We start from the raw sequence: 24,648 nt of genomic DNA, 5'->3' as shown, positions 1-24,648 counted from the left end.
GGGAGTGTTTGATGGGGGCAGTGTAACGGGAGCTGTATTATTCTCGATATAAATCAGCGGATCCTCACAGTGAGATTCCAGATGGTCTCTCCATTCCAGTGCCTGTGAGTCTCTCTATTAGCAAATGAAGCAGATTCACAAGTTTGGAACAGTTTATATTCACACACATTGAGTCTCCACCCGTATTTTTTTGCTTCGAAAGTTCCCGAAAAATAACTGAGCTAAATGTGGATGTGGACTGAAATAATTGTGCCTGTCTTGTTTAATTTTTGCCGACTCCTCCTTTCAGGAGGAAGTGAGTGAACATTTCTCAAATGGCTCCTTCAGAAACTTTTCCTCTGACTGTGCATTGTGTGCCTCAGCGATTAAAAGAGGAACTCTCTGTCATTCCAATACCAGGGGAAGGAATGATCTCAGACACTCTAATAAAGGAAGGGAAAAAATGGAACTAAGGTAGGAAAGGAATAAAAAAAGGACTTGCTTTTACCTATCTTTCATAGGAAAGAGGAGCATTAGGCCATTCAGCCCATCAAGCCTTTTCCACAATTCAATGAGATCATGCCTGATCTTCTCCCTCAACACCATCTTCCCGCACTATCCCCACATACCTCTATGTCATTAGTATCTAGAAATCTATCGATCTTTGTCCCAAACATTCTCAATGACTGATATTCCACAACCCTCTGGGATAGAGAATTTCGAAGATTCACCACCCTCCAAGTGGAGAAATTCCTCCTCATCTCAATCTTCAATGGCCTTCCCCTTATTCTGAGACTGTCCCCCGGCCCTAGATCCCTCCAGCCAGGGGAAACATCTTATCCACATCTACCCTGTGGAGCCCTGCAAGTATTTTGTAAGTTTCAATGAGATCACCTCTCATTCTTTGAAACTCTAGCGAATACAGGCCCAGTCTCCACAATCTCTCCTCATAGGACAATCCTGCCATTCCAGGAATCAGTCTGGTGAACCTTCGTTGCACTCCCTCTATGGCATATATACCCTTCCTTAGGTAAGGAAACCAAAACTGTACACAATACTCCAGGTGTGGTCTCAACAAGACTCCATACAATTGCATCATGACTTCCTTACCCCTGTACTCAAATCCTCTTATAAGAAAGGCCAAACACCATTAGCCTTCCTAATAGCTTGCTGCACCTGCATGTTGGCTTTCAGTGACTCATGAACATGGACACCCAGGTCCCTTCGGACATCGACAGTTCCAAATCTCTCACCATTTAATACTCTGCTTTTCTGTTTTACTTACTCCACATTTTTCCATATTATATTCCATTGACATGTTCTTGCCCACTCATTTTGCCTGTCTAAATCCCCTTGAAGGCTCTTTGCATCTCCTCACAACTCACATTCTCACCTAGTTTTGTGTCATCAGCAAACTTGGAAATATTACATTTAATCCCCAGATCCAAATCATTGATATAGATTGTGAGTAGCTGGGGCCCAAGCACTGATCCTTGCAGTACACCAATAGTCACAGCCCACCAACCCAAGAATGATCTGTTTATTCCTACGCTCTGTTTTCTGTCTGTAAACATATCCTCAATCCCATGGGACCTCATTTTGTTTACTAACCTCCTGTGTGGGACATCCTATGTAAATCCAAGTATACTATATCCTCTGGTTCTCCATTATCTATGCTACAAGTAATGTCCTGAAAAAAACTCCAAATGGTTTTTTGAGCATGATTTCCCTTTCACAAATCCATGTTGACTCTGCCCAGTCATATCATTATTTTCCAAAACAAAAACAGAATTACCTGGAAAAACTCAGCAGGTCTGGCAGCATCGGCGGAGAAGAAAAGAGTTGACGTTTTGAGTCCTCATGACCCTTCGACAGAACTGAGTGAATCCAAGAAAGGGGTGAAATATAAGCTGGTTTAAGGTGTGTGTGGGTGGGGTGGGGGGAGCGTTGGGTGGGGGGAGAGAAGTGGAGGGGGTTGGTGTGCTTGTAGGGACAAACAAGCAGTGGTAGAAGCAGATCATCAAAAGATGTCACAGACAACAGAACAAAAGAACACATAGGTGTTAAAGTTGGTGATATTATCTAAACAAATGTGCTAATTAAGAATGGATGGTAGGGCGCTCAAGGTATAGCTATAGTGGGGTGGGGGGAGCATAAAAGATTTAAAAATATTTAAAAATAATGGAAATAGGTGGGAAAAGAAAAATCTATATAATTTATTGGAAAAAACAAAAGGAAGGGTGAAGAAATAGAAAGGGGGTGGGGATGGAGGAGGGAGCTCAAGACCTAAAGTTATTGAATTCAATATTCAGTCCGGAAGGCTGTAAAGTGCCTAGTCGGAAGATGAGGTGTTGTTTCCTCCAGTTCCTCATTATTTTCCAAGTGTCCAGTTATCAAATCCTTTAGAATCAACTCTAACATTTTCCCTACTACTGATGTCAAACTAACAGATCTGTAGTTCCCCATTTTCTCTCTCCCTCCCTTCTTAACAAGGTCGACTCAGGGGATTCCTGCAGTACCTGCCTGGTCCTCCTAGACTTTCTTATGTTTTTTCATTCCCTCTCTGCTTGCATGCTTCTAAGCTGCAATGTGACCACCTCCCTGAACGTGCTGTCCATGTCACCCTCCGCCTCAGCAATGGCCCACAGTGACTCCAGCTACCACTTGAGTTCTGAAACTTGGAGCTCTAGCTTCTGCAATCAGTAACACTTCATGCATATGTGTTTGTCTCGGACACATGGTGTGCCCTTGACTTCCCACATGCCATAGGATGCACATTCCACTCGGCCAAGCTGCCCTGCCATACTTTAACTTTACAATTTATTTTTTATAAGTAAAATAAGTAACTTACCAGTTACTCACCAATGAGATTCTTTCCTTGTGCTGGAGGTGGAAAAAGAAGAGAGCACCTCCTTCCCCTAACTCACTCACTTACTCACTCACCAAACTCCCAGCTGCTCACTCTGTCCAAGCCAGACTCCATTTGCAAGCTGAGACTCAGATGAGTCAATTTTTCTATAGCTACAGGAACCAGATTAAACTAGTTATCTAATTAACTAAATATAGTTCCTCTCTGGTACAGAGCTTGTTTATCCCTGCTTAAGACTGGATTTAGAAATTCAAACTTAGCTTAAACAGTAATTTTTAATTAAATGCTAAATGCAAACAAAACTAGATTTTTTGGAAAGATCTTAAATGCCAAGTTCCCTCAGCATTGTGCCTCCAACAGTACTGTAGTACTGCGCTCCCCCTCAGTAGTACTGCAGCGCTCCCTCAGTACTGCGCCTCTGACAGTGTGAGATGCCCTCAGTAGTGTATCAGAGTGTTGGCCTGTGTTCTGTGCTCTAGTCTGTGGACTGGATGTTGAATCCAGAACTTTCTGATTCAGAGATGACAATGATACCACTGGGGGGGTTGCTACCTCTGGCAGAGAGTGGGTGGGAAGTGTAGAGTCTGACCCACATCGATTGTAATTCTCTCAATCCTGACCTGTAAAAAATTTGTAAGCTTCTCAGATCTTATTTACACCAGAGAACTTGAATGTTTTGATGTTCCTTTAAATGTCAGTTCAGTGGTCAAATTCAGAGTTCATCTAGTTGTTCCATTGTATTTTTTAAAAATTATTGCTTGGGCTCCATGTAATGGGCCGGAGTCTCACCAAACCATATCAAGGAATAATATTATCACATCTACAATAAATTGTTTCTAATACATTTCTTTCAGATGTCTAGTTTGTATAAGAAAGCAGTTTCAAAGTTAATTGAATGTTCTATGGACTCTTTTTTTCAGTCTTTACCGTATTTTAAGCAGGTGCCCTATCTTATTCATGAATCATCTTAATTTTTATGTGTAATTTTCTTACATATAAATAAATCTAGTTATTTGTCTTAGCCTGCAAAGAACACGCTGATATTGTGATCTATCTTGTCTTTTAGAGCAGACAAGTTACAGACAGGCCTCCTAATTTAAAATATTAGTTGCTCACACAATTGCTTTTTAAAAAATTTATTTTAATCTGAAGTTACTGCTGGGACAGGTACCTCTGATTAACAACGATCTCACATGAACGCACATTGGTCACATCTTGATTTACAGCAATTTTTTTCAAACAGAAAACATCTATTATTACAGTGAAAAAGCTAAAGCACTTCCTACGTCCAGACTTCACACACCTCTCTGAGGGGGTTATTAAACCGGCCAGGTTTACTGTCTCCAGGCTGCGCACAGGGTTGTTCTCCTCAGCAGGTGAAACACAGTCTTTGGCTCCAGTGGATTTTGATCCCAGTTGCTGAGGTTTCCACCCAGTGGAACATTGTGACATAACCACTGGTCCTGGGAGAAGCCAGTCCACCATCTACAAGGCACAAGTCAGAAGTGTGATGGAATACTCCCCACTTGCCTGGGTGAGTGCAGCTTCCACAACACCCGAGAAGCTGGACACCATCCATTGAGGTGTACAAGATTATGAGGGACATGGACAGGGTGGATAGGGAGCAGCTGTTCCCCTTAGTCGAAGAGTCAGTCACGAGGGGGCATAAGTTCAAGGTGAGGGGCAGGAGGTTTAGGGGGGATGTGAGGAAAATCTTTTTTACCCAGAGGGTGGTGACGGTCTGGAATGCACTGCTTGAGAGGGTGGTGGAGGCGGGTTGCCTCACATCCTTTAAAAAGTAGCTGGACGAGCACTTGACACGTCAAAACATTCAAGGCTATGGGCCAAATGCTGGTAAATGTGATTAGGTAGGAAGGTCAGGTTTTTCTCACGTGTTGGTGCAGACTCGATGGGCCGAAGGGCCTCTTCTGCACTCTGTGATTCTGTGAAGAGCTGTAAAATGGAAAATAATAACCTTTCCCCCTGCTCTTTCATCTTTCAATCTCTGAAATGAATCTGCTGCTGTGAAGCAACCCCTGTGGAGGGAGCTACATAAAAGTGAAAGAATCTATATTCCCTCTGTTGACCCTGAGACCAGTAGTGTTCAGGTCTTGGCTGGGAATCACAAACTGCCCCATCTTCATATCATGGTTCAGAAACAGAAGTTATTTTTTATTAATTCATGTGATGTGGACGTTGCTGGCTGGGCCAGCATTTATTGCCCATCCCTCGTTGCGCTTCAGAAGGTGGTGGTGAGCTGCCTTCTTGAACCACTGCAGTCCACGTGGTGTAGGTACAGCCACAGTGCTGTTAGGGAGGGAGTTCCAGGATTTTGACCCAGTGACAGTGAAGGAATGGCGACATATTTCCAAGTCAGGATGGTGAATGACTTGGAGGGGAACTTCCAGGTGGTGGTGTTCTCATCTATCTGCTGCCCTTGTCCTTCTAGATGGTAGTGGCCGTGGGTTTGAAAGGTGCTGTCTGAGGAGCCTTGGTGAGTTCCTGCAGTGCATCTTGTAGATGGTACACACTGCTGCTACTGTGCGTCGGTATTGGAGGGCGTGAATGTTTGTGGATGTGGTGCCAATCAAGAGGGCTTCTTTGTCCTGGATGGTGTCAAGGTTCTTGGGTGCTGTGGGAGCTGTACTCACCCAAGCAAGTGGGCAGTATTCCATCATACTCTTGACTTGTGCCTTGTAGATGGTGGACTGGCTTTGGGGAGTCAGAAGGTGAGTTACTCACTGCAGGATTCCTAGCCTCTGACCTGCTCTTGTAGCCACAGTATTTATATGGCTAGTCCAGTACAGTTTCTGGTCAATGGTAACCCCCAGGTTGTTGATGGTGGGGGATTCAGTGATGGTAATGTCATTGAACATCAAGGGGCGATGGTTAGATTCTTTCTATTTGGAGATGGTCACTGCCTGACACTTTAGGAGGGTGTTGGTGCCACAAGGAAGAGGTTCCTGGCCTGTAGGCCCTTTGCAATATTCCTAGAGTCAGGTGCCTCTGGGCCTTGTTGTGAGAGTGATCGAAGAACTGGGTCAGAATCAGATAGCTTTCCCTGCGGAGAGAGAGAATTGGATGACACTCAGCAATGGATTGTGTCAAGATTAAAACTATGTAACGAGGGTTCTATTCCAGAGTAACATTCAGACACAATGTAGAACTGAAAGCAAAACACAGAGACAAGAGACAATGTCCTGCTCCCACTGCACCCTCCTGCCCAGCCCCTATATGAACACCTCAATAATTGGGGAGCTCCCCTACCCACCCCACCAGCTATGAGCAAGTGTGTTGTGTCTGCAGGAAGTGGGAGGGGTAGATGAGGGGAGTGGAGCAGAGAGGAATGGGGAAGGAAGAGGAGGAAGAAGGGAGCAGAGAGATATGGGGAGAGGGAGGGCAAAGGGGGGAGTGGGTAAGGGAGGGTAAGGTAAAGGGGGAGGGAGGAGTGGAGGACCTGTGAAAGGGAGGGAGAGGAGGAGGTGGAGGGGAGAGGGAGGGAGGGAAGAGGAGAGGAGGAGGTGGGAGGGAGGGATGGGGAGAGGAGGCACTGGGGATGGAAGGATGGGGAGAGGAGGTGGTGAGGAGGGAGGGAGGGATGGGGAGAAGAGGTGATGGGGAGGGAGGCATGGGGTGAGGAGGAGGTGGTGAGGAGGGAGGGAGGGATGGGGAGAGGAGGAGGTGGTGGGGAGGGAGGGATGGATGGGGAGGGGGTGTTTGGTCAATGTAATGTATTTTTGTTCCTGGGCAGTTCCGGCTGGTCCAGCCTTTTGCCTGGCTTGTCATGTTTCTCATTGTCTCTGAATGGTGTGGGGGTCACCTGTTCCTCATCAAAATGTCCAGACAGAGGGACGGAGAGTTGATCCTGCAAGAGTGATGGGGAGGTGGGGGGGAGCTGGGGGCGGGGGGCGGGGGGCAGGTAACCATTCATTGCGTGTAATATTTCCACTCCCCTCTCCCCATCACCTCGCCGCTGAATTGGTATGTGAGTTTCTTCTTGACCTTTCGCACCTCACCCGTCTTGCCATAGTTTCTGAGAGCTCTGGCCATTTTCTGGTATGTCATCTTCTTGCGATTGCCTTTCTGTACCCCCCAGCGATGCGCTAATATCTCCTTGTGTTTGGAGGAGAATTGGAATGTCCCCTTGTCCTTATCCACCCACCAAATACTCTCCTTCATATCTCCACTTCGCAAGAGGTCCAGCAGAAACTGGTAGAGTCGGATTTTCTTCTTGTTCCCTGTTAGGGGAAATTAGCACAAGATAATTGTCAATGTCGGAATGGCAGCTAAACCACAACCCTCTTTCCCCACTGTTGTGTATTGCACTGAGTCAGACTAACACATGTTGAACTGCAGGCAGCCACTCTTGAACTAACTTTACTTACACCTCCCAAACTAAGAGGGCAGTAAAACAAAATGCTCAGCTCTTACAATGTACTACACTCCCTCCCCACTTCAAATTATTTATATACTAAAATGTAAAATGGTGTATCTACATAATTTTTCAGAATACAATATGACTGAACCAATATAAAAACTACTCAAAAATTTAAGGTTTTAGCTGTTTATCTGTTTTCACTGTAATCATGACCAAAGCATACATGACTGATGCTGCCAGATTAATTAAAATGTAAAAAAATGCATTTGACAAAAAAGATGTTGCAAATCATGTGTTAGAGTCAAAGCAGGACAGCAAAACAGTAATATGGGAAATGAGGGTCAGAGAATAGCATGAAAGGACAGAGTTAAAACCTAAGAATTCACCAATAGTCAAGGCAAGATGTTACAAACATAACAAAAAGGCAAAACTAAAAGCTCTGTATCTGAATGCGCATAGCATTCATAAAGTAAATGAATTGATAGCGCACATTGTAGTAAGTAAATATGATCTGATAGCTATTACGGAGACATGGCTGCAGGATGACAAGAATTGGGTCCTGAATATTGAGGGATATATGACATTCAAGAAGAATTGGAAGCTTGGTAAAGGTGGAAGGGTAGCATGGTTAATCAAGGATGACATTGGTGCAATAGTTAGAGATGCCCTTGGTTCAGGAGATTAGGATCAGAATCGATTTGGGTAGTAGGGGAAAGAAGTCGCTAGTGGGAGTGGTCCACAGCCTCTCTAACAGTACCCATAACGTAGGTCAAAGAATACAAGAAGAAATATTGTGTGCTTGTGATAAAGGGATGGCAATAATCATGGGTGATGTTAATCTACATATAAACTGGAAAAACCAGATTGGCAGTAGTAGCCTGGATGAGGAATTCATAGAATTCTTTCGAGACAGTTTCTTGGAACAGCATGTTTTGGGACCAACCAGAGAGCAGGTTGAGTATAAAAGCTGGGAAGTCATGCTGCAGCTGCTTAGAACCTTGGTTAGGCCACACTTGGAATATTGCATGCAATTCTGGTCGCCACATTACCAGAAGGATATGGAGGCATTGGAGAGGGTGCAGAAGAGGTTTACCAGAATGCTGCCTGGTCTGGAGGTTATTAGCTATGAGGAGAGGTTGGAGAAACTCAGATTGTTCTCACTAGAGTGACGGAGATCAAGGGGCGACTTGATAGAAGTTTACAAAATTATGAGTGGCATGGACAGAGTAGATAGTCAGAAGCTTTTTCCCAGGGTGGAAGAGTCAATTACTATGGGACATAGATTTAAGGTGAGAGGAGAAAACTTTAGAGGAGATGTGCGGGGCAAGTTTTTTACGCAGAGGGTAGTGAGTGTCTGGATTTCGCTGCCAGAGGAGGTGGTGAAAGCAGGTACAATAGTGGTGTTTAAGAGGCAGCTTGACAAATACATGAATAGGATTGGAATAGAGGGATACGGACCCCGGAAGTGCAAAATGTTTTAGTTTGACAGGCAATATGATCGGCGCAGGCTTGGAGGGCCGAAGGGTCTGTTCCTGTGCTGTGCTTTTCTTTGTATTCTTTGTAGGTTATATTAGACCTGGTATTGTGCAATCTGACAGGATTAATTAATGACCTCAGAGTAAAGGCACCCCTAGGTAGCAGCGACCACAATATGATTGAATTTTACATCCAGTTTGAAGGAGAAAAGAATGGGTCTAAGACTAGTATTTTAAACTTAAATAAAGGCAACCAAGTGGACATGAAATCTGAGCTAGCTGAAGTGAACTGGGTTACTAGGTTAGGGGATGGATCAATAGAGAAGCAGTGGCAGACATTTAAGGGGATATTTCAGAATATCCAGAATAAGTATATTCCTATTATAAAGAAATAATCCAAGGGGAGGACCCATCATTCTTGGTTAACTAAAAAAGTTAAGGAAAAAGCATAAAACTGTGCAAAGTTGAGTGGCAGGTCAGACAGTTGGTCACAATATAAAGAATGGCAGAAAACGACTAGAAGGTTAATCAGGAGAAAGAAATTAGAGTATGAGAGGAAGCTAGCTAGAAATGTAAAAGAGTTTCTACAGGTATTTAAGATGGAAAAGAGGAAGCAAAGTGAGTGTTGGTCCTCTAGAGAGTGACAGTGGGGTGTTAATAGTAGATAATAAGGAAATGGTGGATGAAATGAACAAGTATTTTGCTTCTGTCTTTACTTTTGAGGATACAAAAACATTCCAGTAAATCAGGAGGTGGAAGGGAGAGGGGAACTTGGTGAAATTATAATCACTAGGGAAGCAGTATTGAGTAAACTGATGGAATTGCAGGCTGACAAGTCTCTGGGTCCTGAAGGACCTCATCCTAGGGTCTTAAAAGAGGTGGCTAATGAGGTAGTAGATGCATTGATGTTAATTTTCCAAAATTCCCTAGATTCTGGAAAGGTTCCATCAGACCGGAAAGTAACAAATATAACCCCTCTGTTCAAGGAGGCAGGAAACTATAGGCCAGTTAGCCTGATGTCTGTTGTGGGAAAGTTGTTAGAATCAATCATTAAAGAGCTTATGGCTGGGCACTTAAAGACACTCAAGGTCACCAGGAAGAGTCAGCATGGTTTTGTGAAAGGGAAATCATGCTGAACCAATTTATTGGAGTTTATTGAAGGAGTACCATGCATTGTGGATAAAGGGGAACCTGTAGATATAATATACCTGGATTTACAGAAGGCGTTTGATAAGGTGCCATATCAAACTTTATTGTGGAAAATAAAAGCTCATGGTGTTGGGGCGGGGCTAACATATTAGCGTGGATAGAAATTGGCTGGCTGGCAGAAAACAGCGTATGCATAAATAGGTGTTTTTCTGATTGGCAGGATGTGACGAGTGGGGTCCCACTGGGGTCTGTGCTGGCGTCTCAACTTTTTACAGTTTATATCAATGTCTTAGATGATGGGAGTGAAGGCATGGTGGCTATATTTACAGATGACACAAAGATAGGTAGGAAAATATGTTGTGAAGAGGACATGAGGAGGTTGCAGATGGATATAGGTAGGTTGATAAGAGTGGGCAAAGATCAGGCAGATGGATTACAATGTGGGAAAATGTGAAGTTATTCACTTTGGCAGGAAGAATAAAAAGCAGAGTATTACTTAAACAGCCAACGACTGCAGAATTCCAAGGTGCAGAGGGATCTAGGTGTTTTAGTACATGAGTCACAAAAAGTTAATATGCAGGTACAGCAAGCAATTAAGAAGGCTAATAGAATGCTATCCTTTATTATGAGAGGAATTGAACATAAAAGTAAGGATGTTATGTTTCAGTTATACAGGACATTGGTGAGACTGCACCTCGAATACTGTGTGTAGTTTTGGTCTCCTCATTTAAGGAACAGTGTAAATTTGTTGGAGGCAGTTCAGAGCAGGTTTACTAGATTGATACCTGGAATGAGCAGGTTGTCTTATGAGGAAAGGTTGGACAGACTGGATTTGTATCCACTGGAGTTTAGAAGAGTGAGGAGGTGACTTGATTGAAGTATACAAGATCCTGAATGGCCTTGACAAGGTGGATAAGGAAAGGATGTTTCCTCTTGTGGGTGAGTCCAGGACTAGGAGGTGCTGTTTTAAAATTAGGGTCGCCTTTTAGGACAGAGGTGAGGAGAATTTTTTCTCTGATGGTTGTGTGACTTTGGAACTCTCTGCCTCAGAAGGCGGTGAAGACCGGGACATTGAATATTTTTAAGTTGGAAGCAAATAGATACCTTTGCCTAACAAGAATCAAGTGTTATCGGCAGTAGATGGGAATGTGGAATTCGAAACACAAACAGACCAGCCATGATCTTATAGAATGGTGGAGCAGCCTTGATGAGCAGATGGCCTACTTCTGCTCCTATTTCGTATGTTTGTGTGTATGTTCATAAATAATGAAAGGAACATTTTTTTTCTTCTTCCTTCCCACTTATCTATCAAATTAACCTCTCTGGCTTCTCTCTCTTTCTGTCTGGATATCTCCTTCCATTTCCATTCACTTCACTTTGCTCTCTCAACATCTCTGACTGTGTTAACCCTGAAATTTATTGATTACCAACCCCACTTAGTGGTTGGGACTGTGACATTGGTTGATTTACTTTAACCAAAGACCCTGGTTCACTTTGCTCTACCAGCGGGTTCTGTGATTTCGGCAAGTATTCAGTTTCTTCATGACTTTCACTTTCCTTCTGACTTTCACTTTGGATTGTAGGAGGAATTTGGATGATAGGAGGTTTCTCATGCTCTCCCTTTGTCAGATTTCATCTTTCAAGCAAGTGATCTAAATGACACTGAAGGAGTCCCTCTCCAATCTTCACTAGATATGTGAATGTCTCTTTACAACAACTCCAATCACATACTTCTCCTTATCATCTGAGTGATTTTTCACCATAACCTGCTGGCCAGCACTGAACTCTCTAAGTTTTATGCCTGGTGTATCGTGACTCATCCTGTCTCACTTTTCTCTTACTTTGCTATTGACGCCAGATTTTAACAAACTCAACCTTGTCTTTGGAGTGTGTTCAAACACGAATTTGTGATCTATTGACTTATAATGTTTAAAATCATATTGATGGACGATCGAAATCAAAGCACATCTCTGAAGCTATGCTGTCTCTAGGGATGGTACTCACTTCTTTAAGCCAAATTTGGCTGTAAGGGCTCGGGTAGTCAGTGGACAAAGTAAACTTCCTACTTGAAGGGTTCTCAAAATTCCCACATTTTTCATATCATCAACAAGGACATGACTTTTGGACTTTTATGGCAGAGGACCCAGTTGCTGAGTTAAGTGTAGAACCCTGCAGACAGGAGGCTAGGCCCATGAAGGCCTGGGACTGGACATGCCCGGGCTTGTTGAATGCAGTGTGGATTGTTGCCTGAAACCAGACAATGAGAGGAGACAGAATACGCATTCTTCACTTTAAAACAACCAACCCAGAGAAAGACTTCATCTAACACGAAACTAAAGCGCATCAAAATTTTGCATAAATAATTGCTACTAACTACTAAGGCAGGAAGGCAGCAATCAATGCAATTATGCAAACCCATCAATACTCCACATATGCAGGAAGACAACAATAAACATCATGCAAGCCCATTAAAAACAACGAGAAAACGATCACCTGAAGAATCCCAAATCAGACAAAAAACTAACCTTGATTTGGTTTCCGATAAGAAATTCGATAAAACAGTATAACTGGGCCACCAGTTACGAAGGGAGGGGGGGTGAGCAGTTTTTGGAGCAGTTGAAGCAGAGTTTAAGCAAAGAGGAGATCTGGAGGTTTGCAGGCCCGCAGGCAACATCACGGTGAGGGGCACAGGGTGGCAGGCTCAACCATAGACAACAAGGCTGCAACCGCAGCCCTCCACGAAGATTGACCACCCACAACTGCGCCCTCCACCCAACTGAAGAACGTTCACAGATTCCACAGACCAGGGCCACGTGGTGATGACAGGCCCCAGAGGATACAAAGAGCGTACCCCAAAACTGCAACTGGCTTACTTGACAGGATTTCGAACTGTCAAGGAATCCTGGTTGGTGAGCATGATCCTTGATCTCTCCTAGTTCAATTTAGTTAGGTTTTGGGGCTGGGACAAGGGTAAGGGGATTAGTAGCATGATTTTCCCTTGTTATGCCGTGTGTACCCCATTCTTAACTAAGTGTACATTGTATAATCTCAGTGTAATCCTAACGTTACAAGTTCATTTGTGACTTCAATAAACCCAGTTTTTTTTTCTCTTGCACCAAAACCAGTTGTCTGCTGCACTTTGTCACAACCCCCAAATAAGTCCACAGTCTAGAACACAGGGAGTGGGAGTGATTTGGACCGCTCAGAAGTCAGAGATAAAGTTGACACACACCAGCACCCCCTACATAATTGCAACCGCGGCAGGACCTTGGCAAAAGGGATGTGATGCATTGGACACTGATATGGAAGGGAGAACTGTAATGGAAGAGAGGATTTCAAATTCTGTGTTCAGTAAGGTGAATATGGGAAAAAAATGGGTCACTAATCTGTTAAAGGCTGGGTGCCCGGTAGATGCTACAGCTAAATGGACGGAAGGGAAGGATCATAAAAAATCCATAGAAAAGGCCGTCTGGCTGATGTGCTTCAGGAAACAGATGCAGCTTTCGGACAGGCTCGGTGAAGCACAGGCAGCTGAGATTCGGGAGTCAGCCCTGGAAGCCCAAACAAAGGCCCTAGCAGGGGAGAAGTTACTGTTAGCATTGCAGACTCTGAACCAGGACAGGGTGCAGTTAGAGGGGGAGCATAAGACCCAGCAGGAATATTTACAGTGTCAGGTCACCGAGGCCAAGAACAATGAGCTATGGTTATGGGAAAAGAATGCCCGCCTAGCAAGACAAGTAAGAGAGCAGGAGGAGAAAGTAAACGGCTTACAGGCAGCCTATAATATATTGAGCGCACAGGGGTTTGAGGATGCAGACCATGGTCCCTGCCAGAAACAGATAGAGAGTCTGAACCTTGCTCTAAGGACAGCAAAAGGCATGGTGTGCCTCATAAGCCCTAGTGCAGCCCAGGTTGACTTCACAGGGAACCTGGGGAGGACGGTTCAGACACCACAGATAATGCCAAGAGACTACCCGGTTGAGGAGCAGGAGGGCCCACAACCACCACCCGTAGCGCCAAGCTTTAGTGAAATCTGGCAGGAGTGGAGGTGGAATTAAGGGCAGAAGTTAAGGAGGAAAACCCCCAGCAAGAGAGGCTGGGACCGGGGCTGATGTGCCCGGCCAGGCAGCAAAGGTTCGGCCTGTCCGCTGATAACAGGGATGAGGGACCCCTCCAAAACCAATTTGTAGTTCCCCAAGGCACCCAACAGCTTAGGGCCATGGTAAGCCATTTAACTAAACTTGCGGCAAATGGGGACCCCTCGGTCGACTTCATGGAAGTGGAACAAGCAGCAACAATCAACCAGTGCAATGACGCTGAACAGGCCAAAATGCTGCTATTCTCCCTGGAGAGTAAGCTCTTCCAGTCCCTCTCTGACCAATGTAAGATGGGACAGTGTGATTATGGGGAGCTCAAGGAGCAAGCTCTTGAGGCCCTGGGGATGAATGAGGGAAGCCCTTTCTCCCAGGTGGAGAAAACAATGCAGCTCATAGGAGAACCCCCGCAGGCTTTTGCAGACAGGTTGTGGCCGGTGTATAGGAGCGAATGCAGTGGGACGCCTACCCGGGCTATCCTAGACCAGGATCCGCGGACCCACTGGCTCCGTTGCCTGGTGGCAAACAGCTTGCCACAAGTCAGGGCCATGGCAGGAATGTGGTTTGACTCAAAGAATCCCCTGACTACCGAACCCACATTGACCATAGCTTACCGTAATGGTAAAGGAACTGATGCACACCCACCTAAAGGGACAGTGCATGAAATGAAACCCGGCCAGGGTAGGAAGGAGTGGCATCAGGAAGGGAATAGCCCTACCAGCACAAAGCTCAACTGTTAAGGGTGTGGGAAGAATGGACACTGGAGGAAGGAGTGTAAGAATCCTTGGAAAGATAACAGGGGAAAGAATTCCTCAACCCCAGCTCAAAAGGCAGAGACAGGAATCCCTCCCGCCACAGTCGAGTCATTTTTGGACGCCATGTGAACCCTATTGACTGGCCCAGGGAAGGTAGCAGCCACCACCGGCGCACTGACCCCATCAGCCCCATCTAACCCACAACCCTGACTAGAGCCAGCGCAGCCTGTTTACCTGTGTTCCTTACCTACGACTTATGGAAGAGACCCCTCGTTGAGATGGAGGTAGAAGAGGTAAAGGGGACCTATCTGTTGGACACAGGAGCATCATGGATCACTCCATTCAGCTAACCCCACCACCTCACCTCTATCTAACAGGGTCCCATACAGTCTGTCAGGATTCACAGGTAAAGAACAGGCTGGCTCATTTTCCATCTCGCTGACCATTTGTTTAGGAACACTCCGCTCTAAGTGGACCTGTATCCTGATGAAGTGAGAAGTGGAGGGTGGAAAAGGGATTCTCGGAGCCAACTTAATTGTGGGCTATGGGATCCTAGTGGATTTGAGGAATCACTGCCTATGGGGGACAAAAACAAGAAAGGAAGGCGGAGTAGTAGTCATCCCAGGGAAACAGGGGAAGGTTGCCGACCTGATAGGACCCTGTGCACCATGAAGCCTAAAGAGGGTTATAACCTCGAACTCATGGTCAATAGTACCCCAAGGGAGTTCCAGGCATTTGTGCGAGCCCACCTAGCCACATTTGCCACACACAAACATGACTGTGGGAGGGTCAACGGGTTCGAGGTCAGTGTAGATGGGGACCCTATGGCCCGACCACAAAAGCAATATAACTTCCCCAGGGAAGCGGAGCCAGACATGGAAGCAGCCAAGTCCTCCTTAGTGCAGCAGGGGCTCCTAAGACCGATAGCCACCCACGTGAACGCTCTACTGTGGCCGGTTAGAAAACCGGACATGTCCTGGAGGGCCACAGTTGTCTACCGGGTGCTCAACAGTAACATCCCAGCCTGTGTACCCACGGTAGCAGCAATTGCCGACCTGATAGGAAGTATCCCAGCATCTGTGACCACTTTCACGGTGCTGGATATCTCCAACGGGTTTTGCTCCATCCCTTTAAAGAGAGAGGATCGGTACAAGTTTGCCTTTACCTTTATCGGGCAACAGTATACCTGGAACTGTCTGCCTCAGGGCTTCCACAATAGCCCCAGCATTTTCCACCAATGCATGGCAAACAGTTTAAAGGGCTTCAGCCAGCCCAGGCAGCTAGTACTATACGTGGATGACCTGCTCCTATTCACAGATTCGAGAGAGGAGCACGGCCCACTTCTGGCCGAACTGCTGGAACTGCTCGGGCAGGAAGGTTTTAAATTGAACCCAAAGAAAGCACAGATCAGCCAGCAGGAGGTGAGATTCCTGGGCCTGACAATACGCGCTGGGGAAAGGGCCATAGATAAAGCTAGACGGGAAGCAGTACAGGAGTTACCAGTCCCCAACACAGTCACGGGAGTGAGATTGTTCCTAGGGCTAACCGGGTACTGCAGTGACTTCATTGAGGACTATGCAGCCACAGCAGCCCCTCTGCTCCGACTCCTGAATAAGGGAGTGGAGTGGGTTTGGGATGAGGGGTGTCAGGCAGCATTTGTCAGGCTCAAGAAAGATCTGCAGACCGCACCAGCTCTTGGGGCCATAGATGGAGGGAAAGAGTTCTTCCTGGAGGCAGCAGCCAGGGGGGACAGCCTGAGTGCTGTGCTGCTCCAAGAGTGGCATGGCAAGCTGAGACCGGTGGTCTACTCCTCCAGGATACTCACAGATGTGGAGAAGAGCTACTCCAATTGTGCAAGGCACCTCTTGGCCACACACTGGGCTGTGAAAAGATTTCTGATCTTCACAGGCACCTCTCCCATCATCCTCCTCACCCATCACCCGCCCACCCAGATGCTCCTGGATGGGAGTGTCCACATTGCTCGCTGGACCCTGCTTTTCTCACAGGTGAACCTAAAAGTAAAAGGGTTCCTCGAGCTAAAGCTCACAGGTAATCTGATATATCCTGGAACAGCCCACTGGTGTTCCATAGAAGGGGTTTGGGAAGTAAACATAGGTTTACTGGCCGGGATACACCCCACAGGCCATGAAATCTATGTGAATGGCTCCAGCACAGTATCTGCTGGGGAGCGATTCACGGGGTGTGGAGCTTATGACCCAACGGCAAACCTTGCCATGGCAACTAAGCTCCCCAGCACCATGAGCGCCCAGCAGGCTGAACTGTCCGTGGTAGTGTACGTGGTTACACACCCCGAGATCTTCCCCACCCCATTCACGATTTGCTTGGGCAGCCTGTTCACATGCAATTCGTGTACGGAGTACCTGGCCATCTGGTCCCGCTGCGGATACACCTCCGCTGACGGGGGACCCCTCACAGTGAACCCCTCGCTGGAGAAAATCTTAGCAGCAGTGGGGGAGGAAGGGGAGGTTTTCATCCATAAGGTGAAAGCCCATTCCTCCGCAGAACCCTGGAGTGACGGCAACTGGTAGGCCAACGTGCTAGCTAAGGAGGGTGCCCGCACAGGCATTTTCTGGGACCCACATGGGTTCCGTCCTATAGCAGCAGTCACGGGTATGAATGGGACACGGGGTGGGGGTGGGGGGGGTGGGAGGGTGCAGGGGTAGCTTTAACCCCGGACCTTAAGACGGTCCAAACCAAAGACCCCATCCTCAAGGCAGTCCTCAGTGCAATGGCAGAAGGGAAAAGGGTGGAGGGCCCTTACAGCACAGCAGCCCTCTCTGTAAAGGGAGGCATGCTGTGTAAGGGAGAGCAATGGGCAGCACAGGAGGGAATTCCTTCAACTGGCCCATGAGGGTCCAGGAGCGGGGCATCCCGGGCCTGAGACCACCTGGCAGCGGGTGGAACAGGCAGGATGGTGGCCAGGACTCAGGGACGATGTCCGCGGGTTCTGTGCCAGCTGTCTGGTGTGTGCTGCTAACAACCCTGACCCGCACAAAAGGAAAGTACCCATGGGACACATCAGGAGGGTAGAGGGACCATGGCAGTTGATCCAGGTTGACTACATCGGGCCCCTACCCACCGCCCAGGGAGGCTATAAGTACTGGCTAGTCCTGGTGGATGTGTTCACAAAGTGGGCAGAAGCCTTCCCTTACCGAATAGCCACGACTCTGAGTACAGCCAGGATCCTGGTCAGGGAGGTGTTCTCACGATGGGGGCTACCACAGTACGTGGAGTCCGACCAAGGGAGCCACTTTACTGGGAAGGTCATGCAGAATGCCCTTATGGTACTCGGCATAGAGGGGAAATGGCATGCTGCACACAACCCACAGTCCTCAGGGATTGTAGAGAGGATGAACAGAACCTTGAAAGAAAGGCTGAGGAAAGAGCCAGTAGACTCACCTAGAAAGTGGGTAGAAGTCTTACCAATGGTCCTAATGGGGATCTGAGCCAGCAAGTCAAAAAGCATGGGGTATTCACCACACGAGCTCATGACTGGTAGGGTTATGCGGACCCCCACCCATGTGCTAGCCCCGGTGTTCATGGAGGGTCAGCTCAGAGACAGCTTCATCAGGAATCTGTCTGAACACCTTAAACAGGTTCACTGGCAGGCTGCGAGCAACATGGGAAAACAGCATCGGAATAACCGACTGCTGCTAGAACCCTGTATGCACCACGAGTGGGAGATAGGGGATCAGGTTATGGTTAGGAATTTTGCTCGGGTAGGCAGTCTAGAACCATTATACATGGGGCCCAACAGCATTATAGATAAGGCAAGCCCCATGGTATACGCCATAAAGCTGCCTCAGTGCACCAAATGGTTCCACATTAACCAATGTAAGTTGTTTAAATCCAAGAGAAGAGAACAGCCAGTTGGGGCAAGGTCTGAGGATAAAAATCCTCAGCCTGCAGCAAGAGCAAACTCTCAGACTGCACAAGGAGGTGCAGTGGCTTGTTTTAAGGGAAGAGCCATCCCCCCCACCGTTTGGGACACTCCCCCGCTCATCTGGGACTCAGACGAGGTGGGATCTGAGGGCAAAGAGTCACCTGCCCCTGACACAGGTTTAGAAGAGGTACAGCCTAAGGATAGAAATCCCCAGCCAGCGGCAGTGGAGATTCCACAGACCGCACAAGAGGGGACAGTGGCTCGGGTTGAAGACCCACCAGCCAGAAAACCCCCTCCAGCCAGAGCCCCCAGAAGGTACCATGAATGCCATGCCAAAGAAACCATGGTCACCGGCTCCCCAATTTAAAAGGGGAGCCCCTCAAGTCAGGGATCGATCTGAGGACAGAGGTCTCCAACCCAGCAGCCGCAGGCTGTGAGGGACCAAAGGTACAGGACAGGGCGGCCATACCAAAGGGAGTAGTGTGCTCCAGCCCGAACAGGGATTAACCTGACTGCCCGGGGATGGGCGGTGGATGTACGTAGCTTCTGTTATTTAATTTTGAGATTGTTAAATTTGGGTGTTTTAGTTAAATTTTAAATAAGGTGGTTGGTAGTTTAAGTGTTATTGTTTAAGAGTGTTTGTATTGAGTCGAGGTCACAAGACTCGACTATGCTTTACCCAAGCTAGCGAATCTGTTCAGGACCTGGTTATATGCTCTTATGTCTCCCTACAGAAAGGATTTCGATAGGATGAGGGGCATACTCCTACTCACCCTGAGAGGAATGGCCGCTGGGAGGCGAGGTGACGTGGAGGACTCCCATATTTTTGGATGCTCAGGGGAGAGAGCACCGGTTGTGAGTGCGAGGGGCAGCGATGGTAACATGGAGGAGATCACTATCTATTCCCATGTGTGTAGATGGCCAGGGTGGCTGGGATCTAACTTCACCTGATACTCCAGTCAGACCGGGTTCAACTACGGGGAGGCCTCCCTCCCCTGCCCCAGCATACAGGTTGTGGCCACACAGATTGGGGTCACTGAGGGGAAACGCGTATGCCTGACCTGCAGAGGACAGATTCCCCTGGGAAGGTGATGGTGGCTCAAGAAGCCGAGCAGAGACATAGGGGACGGTAAAGCTGACTGGCAGCGACTGGGGAACGACACCCATCGGACCATTACCGGGAACCATGGTGGGGTGAGCGTGCGCTGGGACAAGTGGTGGAAATCGGAACAGGGAATCTATGTCTGCATGTGGGGATTGCGGAAGACCTGCCCCATGGGCGTATCCATTATCTTTTCCGCAGTATGGTTGGACAAGGGGAAGGGGATGGAATGGGATTCCCACCTACACACTTGCATAACCCCATCCTCTCCAGCCTCAGTTAAGGCCACTGAACTCGTGGCACGCGCCCAAAAGCCCCTGCCCAAGGCCCCGACAGTAAGGACAGAGAAGTTCCCTGCCACCACCAAGGGACCAGGGAATGAGCTGGTACTAGTGCCGACCTAAAAGGTGCTATACCAGGGGGTACACTATATCGTAGCTTCCGTGATTCTAAACCTCACAGAGGTACACTTACCTGAGTGGTGCCCCAAGAAGACAGAACAGCTATAACAGGCCCTGTTAAGAGAGATGTTCAAGAAATTCTACGAGTTCGATTTTGCCAATGTAGACAAAACAGAACTGTACACTACCCACACTGAGTACTTTAGCAATGCGGGGTGACAAAGAAGGGGAACCAGGAATGATGTTTTCACAGCATATAACACAGGGTCCTCTGTGATAAACAGTCTGGATGATATAGAATTGCAGACACAAATAAACAGTTTAAAAATACAATTACAAAAAATCTTAACAGAGGAGAACACAGTGATAGGCCCAGAGCTACATGAGGACCAGGCCATGACGATCCTTTTAAAGGAGATTATTGCTGAGTTGGAAAGGCACGCCAAAACAGTGAATGCACTCATTCAAGAGGAGCTGTACGGGGCATGGTTGCTGGGCGAGGGCTGCAGCAACCCGGAGGATTTAAAACAACGTTTAGTCCCCTCCTGGATCAGCAACAAGCATCTCGCCGCCCTCCACCCATTTGAGAATTCACTAAGCCTGTGTCAGTTCCACCTAGCCTCTGAAGCCTACCCTGTCCCAATAGATTATGGGCGCTCCAACCACACCATCATGGATATAGTAGTGAGGATGCCGGTCATGGGTGGGACAGCCCGACCTGCACCGGTATATAGGGTGGAGAACACTGGAGTCATTCAAGAGGGTGCACATGTCCATTTCGCAGCGGTCCCACCTTACGTCATAAAGTGGGAGCACATGATGACAGATACAGACCTCTCTGGGTGCCAGAGCCGGGGTGCACACATAGTACTGTGTCCCCAGCACTTGAACGCCTATTCCAGACCACAATGCGGGTTTAAAACTGCTGGTGCACAGCCTATAAACTGTACCATGGAGGTAATGGCATGAGGCCATGTTCCCCCACAGGTAGCATATATAGCGGGTGGGACATATTGCGACCACCACAAGAGCGCCCCACTACCAGCTTGGACAGCACATCCAGTGTCCGGTAAGTGACAGCAGTTTTTGTTTTAAACCCGAGGCAGAAGTTCAAGTGGCCCAGGAACGGATTGTGCCCATTCCTGAACCCTCCACTGTTCAACTCACTGTTAGGGAAAACATTACCAACCTGCAGAGCTCTGTCACACATTTCGGCTATGAAATTCCCTCTCCACCAGAACATCTTACTAAACTACTAAAAGCTGTAGAGTTATCACAAAAGTATTTCTATACTTTGGAACAGAAAACACACAAGATAGAGGGAGAGATTCAAGGTATCACAATCCCATACTGGTGGGACATTTTTGAAAACATAGAGGTCCCTTCATGGGTCAGAATGGCTTCCCACATCCTAGTGGTTTGCCAGCTGGGAATAGTGTTGTACCTGCTGTGCTCTCCGTGCAAGGGAAAAGGCAAAATCCTAGAGTTCCAAAACGAAAGATCCTGGAAGAAGCATTATGCTAAGGTGGAGACAGATATGCCTGTTTGAACCTTTCATATATTTTTATTTTGTGTTTTTGAATAGAGATTTTTTTTTTGTGTTCGCTTATTTTTAAGAAAGACTTATACGCATTGTTTTCTTTTAATAAAGATGTATGTGCACCAAGTGGGGTGTTGGACCCCCTAAATATTTGGACATATGTAAATAACTGTATTTTGCTTATGCATGCTTACGTACACCACATTTTAAAGAATGGGGAATGTATGTGTCATGAGATCTTAGGTAATTACAGGGGAAGACTGACTATGGAGGGTCAGGAATTTTGCTTTTTTTCCCCCATATGATACTTGAAGCATCACAGGGGTGGCTGAAGGGTTCTCAAAATTCCCACATTTTTCATATCATCAAAGAGGATATGACTTTTGGACTTTTATGGCAGTGGACCCAATTGCTGAGTTAAGTGTAGAACCCTACAGACAGGAGGCTAGGCCCATGAAGGCCTGGGACTGGACATGCCCGGGCTTGTTGAGTGCAGTGTGGACTGTTGCCTGAAACCAGACAATGAGAGGAGACAGAAAATGCATTCTTCCCTTTAAAACAACCAACCCAGAGAAAGACTTCATCTTACATGAAACTAAAGCCCATCAAAATCTTGCATAAATAATTGCTACTAACTACTAAGGCAGGAAGGCAGCAATCAATGCATTTATGGGAACCCATCAATACTCCACATATACAATGGATTTCAGTTCAAGACTAGTTACGGGGACAGGAAGACAACAATAAACATCATGTGAGCCCATTAAAAGCAACGAGACACCAATCACCTGAAGAATCCCAAATCAGACAAAGAACTAACCTTGATTTGGTTTCAGATAAGAAATTTGAAAAAACAGTATAACTGGGCCACCAGTTACGAAGGGAGGGGGGGTGAGCAGTTTTTGGAGCAGTTGAAGCAGAGTTTAAGCAGGGAGGAGATCTGGAGGTTTGCAGGCCCGCAGGCAACATCACGATGAGGGGCACGGGGTGGCAGGCTCAACCGAAGACAATAAGGCCGCAACCGCAGCCCTCCACGAAGATCGACCACCCACAACCGCGCCCTCCACCCAACTGAAGAACCTTTGCAGATTCCATAGACCAGGACCATGTGGAGACGGCAGGCCCCAGAGGACACAAAGAGTGTACCCCAAAACTGCAACAGGCTTATCTGGCTGGATTCTGAACTGTCAAGGAACCTTGGTTGGTGAGCATGATCCCTGACCTCTCCTAGTTCAATTTAGTTAGGTTTTGGGGATGGGACAAGGTTAAGGAGATTAGTAGCGTGATTTTCCCTCGTTATGCCGTGTGTTCCCCATTCTTAACTAAGTGTACTTTGTAGATCTGTATAATCTAACCCTAATGTTATAAGTTCATTTTTGACTTCAATAAACCCAGTTTTTTTTTCTCTTGCACCAAAACCAGTTGTCTGCTGCACTTTGTCACAACCCCCAAATAAGTCCACGGTCTAGAACCCAGGGAGTGGGAGCAATTCAGACTGCTCAGAAGTCAGAGGTGAAGCTGACACACACCACCACCCCCGACATACTGTACAAGTATTTGTGGGACTTAGTAACACCATATATGATCGCTAATGCCTCTTTCTCAGCTTGTGAGTAATTTTGCACTGACTTGGTTAAACTACATGAAGTATATGCCACAGGCTTCTCTACACCGTCTCCCATTACATGAGTTAACATTACACTGAACGCTGTGGTGAGGCATCGCACGCTAAAACCAATTTGACGCTCAGTTTGGGTTCCACCAGGGCCACTCAGCTCCTAACCTCATTACAGCCTTGGTTCAAACATAGATAAAAGAGCTGAACTTCTGAGGTGAGGTGAGAGTGACTGCCCTTGACACCAAGGCTGAATTTGACCGAGTGTGGCATCAAGGAGCCCTAGCAATACTGGAGTAAATGAGAATCAGGGGGAAAACTCCCCGCTGGTTGGAATCATACCAAGCACAAAGGAAGGTGGTTGTGATTATTAGAGGTTAATCATCTCAGTTCCAGGACATCACTGCAGGAGTTCCTCAGGGTAGTGTCCAAGGCCCAACCATCTTCAGCTGCTTCATCAATGACCTTCCTTCCATCATAAGGTCAGAAGTGGGGATGTTTGCTGATGATTGTACAATATTCAGCACCATTCACAACTCCTCAGATTCTGAAGCAGTCCATGTCAAAATGCAGCAAGACCTGGACAATATCCAGGCTTGGGCTGACAAGTGGCAAATAACATTCAAACCACACAAGTGCCAGGCAATGACCATCTCCAACAAGAGAGAATCTAACCATTGCCTCTTGACATTCAATGGCATTACCATCACTGAATCCCCCACTATCAGCATCCTGGGGGTTACCATTGACCAGAAACTGAGCTGGACTAGCCATACAAATACTGTGGCTACAAGAGCAGGTCAGACGCTAGGAATCCTGCAATGAGTAACTTGCCTCCTGACTCCCCAAAGCTTGTCCACCATCTACAAGGCACAAGTCAGGAGTGTGATGGAATACTCTCCACTTGCCTGGATGGGTGCAGCTCCCACAACACTCAAGAAGCTTGACACCATCCAGGACAAAGAAGCCCGCTTGATTGACACCATATCCACAAACATTCACTCCCTCCATCGCCGGCAAACAGTAGCAGCAGTGTGTACCATCTACAAGATGCCCTGCAGGAATTCAACAAGGATCCTTCAACAGCACCTTCCAAACCCACAACCACTACCACCTAGAAGGACAAGGGCAGCAGATAGATGGGAACACCACCACCTGGAAGTTCCCCTCCAAGTCACTCACCATCCTGATTTAGAAATATACCGCAGTTCCTTCATTGTTACTGGGTCAAAATCCTGGAACTCTCTCCCTAACAGCAGTGTGGGTGTACCTACACCACAAGGACCCCAGCGGTTCAAGAAGGCAGCTCATCACCACCTTATCAAGGGCAACCAGGGTTGGGCAATAAATGCTGGCCCAGCCAGGGAAGCCCATATCCCATAAATGA

At 47.1% G+C, this 24,648-nt stretch overlaps 1 protein-coding gene across 2 annotated transcripts in view; it reads right to left on the bottom strand.

Annotated features, from left to right (window-relative positions):
- Window positions 1–5,676: 5,676 nt before the first annotated feature.
- spi1b (Spi-1 proto-oncogene b) overlaps window positions 5,677–24,648 on the bottom strand; it is a 212,111-nt gene continuing 193,139 nt past the window's right edge. The window contains exons 5-6 of one of the 2 annotated variants that reach the window (XM_041197766.1): window positions 6,860–7,086; window positions 5,677–5,909 (exon numbers count right to left, since the gene is read on the bottom strand). In XM_041197766.1, the coding sequence (XP_041053700.1) occupies window positions 5,778–5,909; window positions 6,860–7,086 (359 nt within the window). In that variant the 3' untranslated portion in view covers window positions 5,677–5,777. The remainder of the gene's footprint in view (window positions 5,910–6,859; window positions 7,087–24,648) is intronic. The other variant, XM_041197767.1, reaches the window with a different exon arrangement.

Source organism: Carcharodon carcharias, chromosome 10 (genome assembly GCF_017639515.1).
Source record: "Carcharodon carcharias isolate sCarCar2 chromosome 10, sCarCar2.pri, whole genome shotgun sequence".
Classification (NCBI taxonomy): domain Eukaryota; kingdom Metazoa; phylum Chordata; class Chondrichthyes; order Lamniformes; family Lamnidae; genus Carcharodon; species Carcharodon carcharias.
The sequence above is the reverse complement of the archived record's forward strand: the minus strand, read 5'-3'. Positions and strand labels throughout refer to the sequence as shown.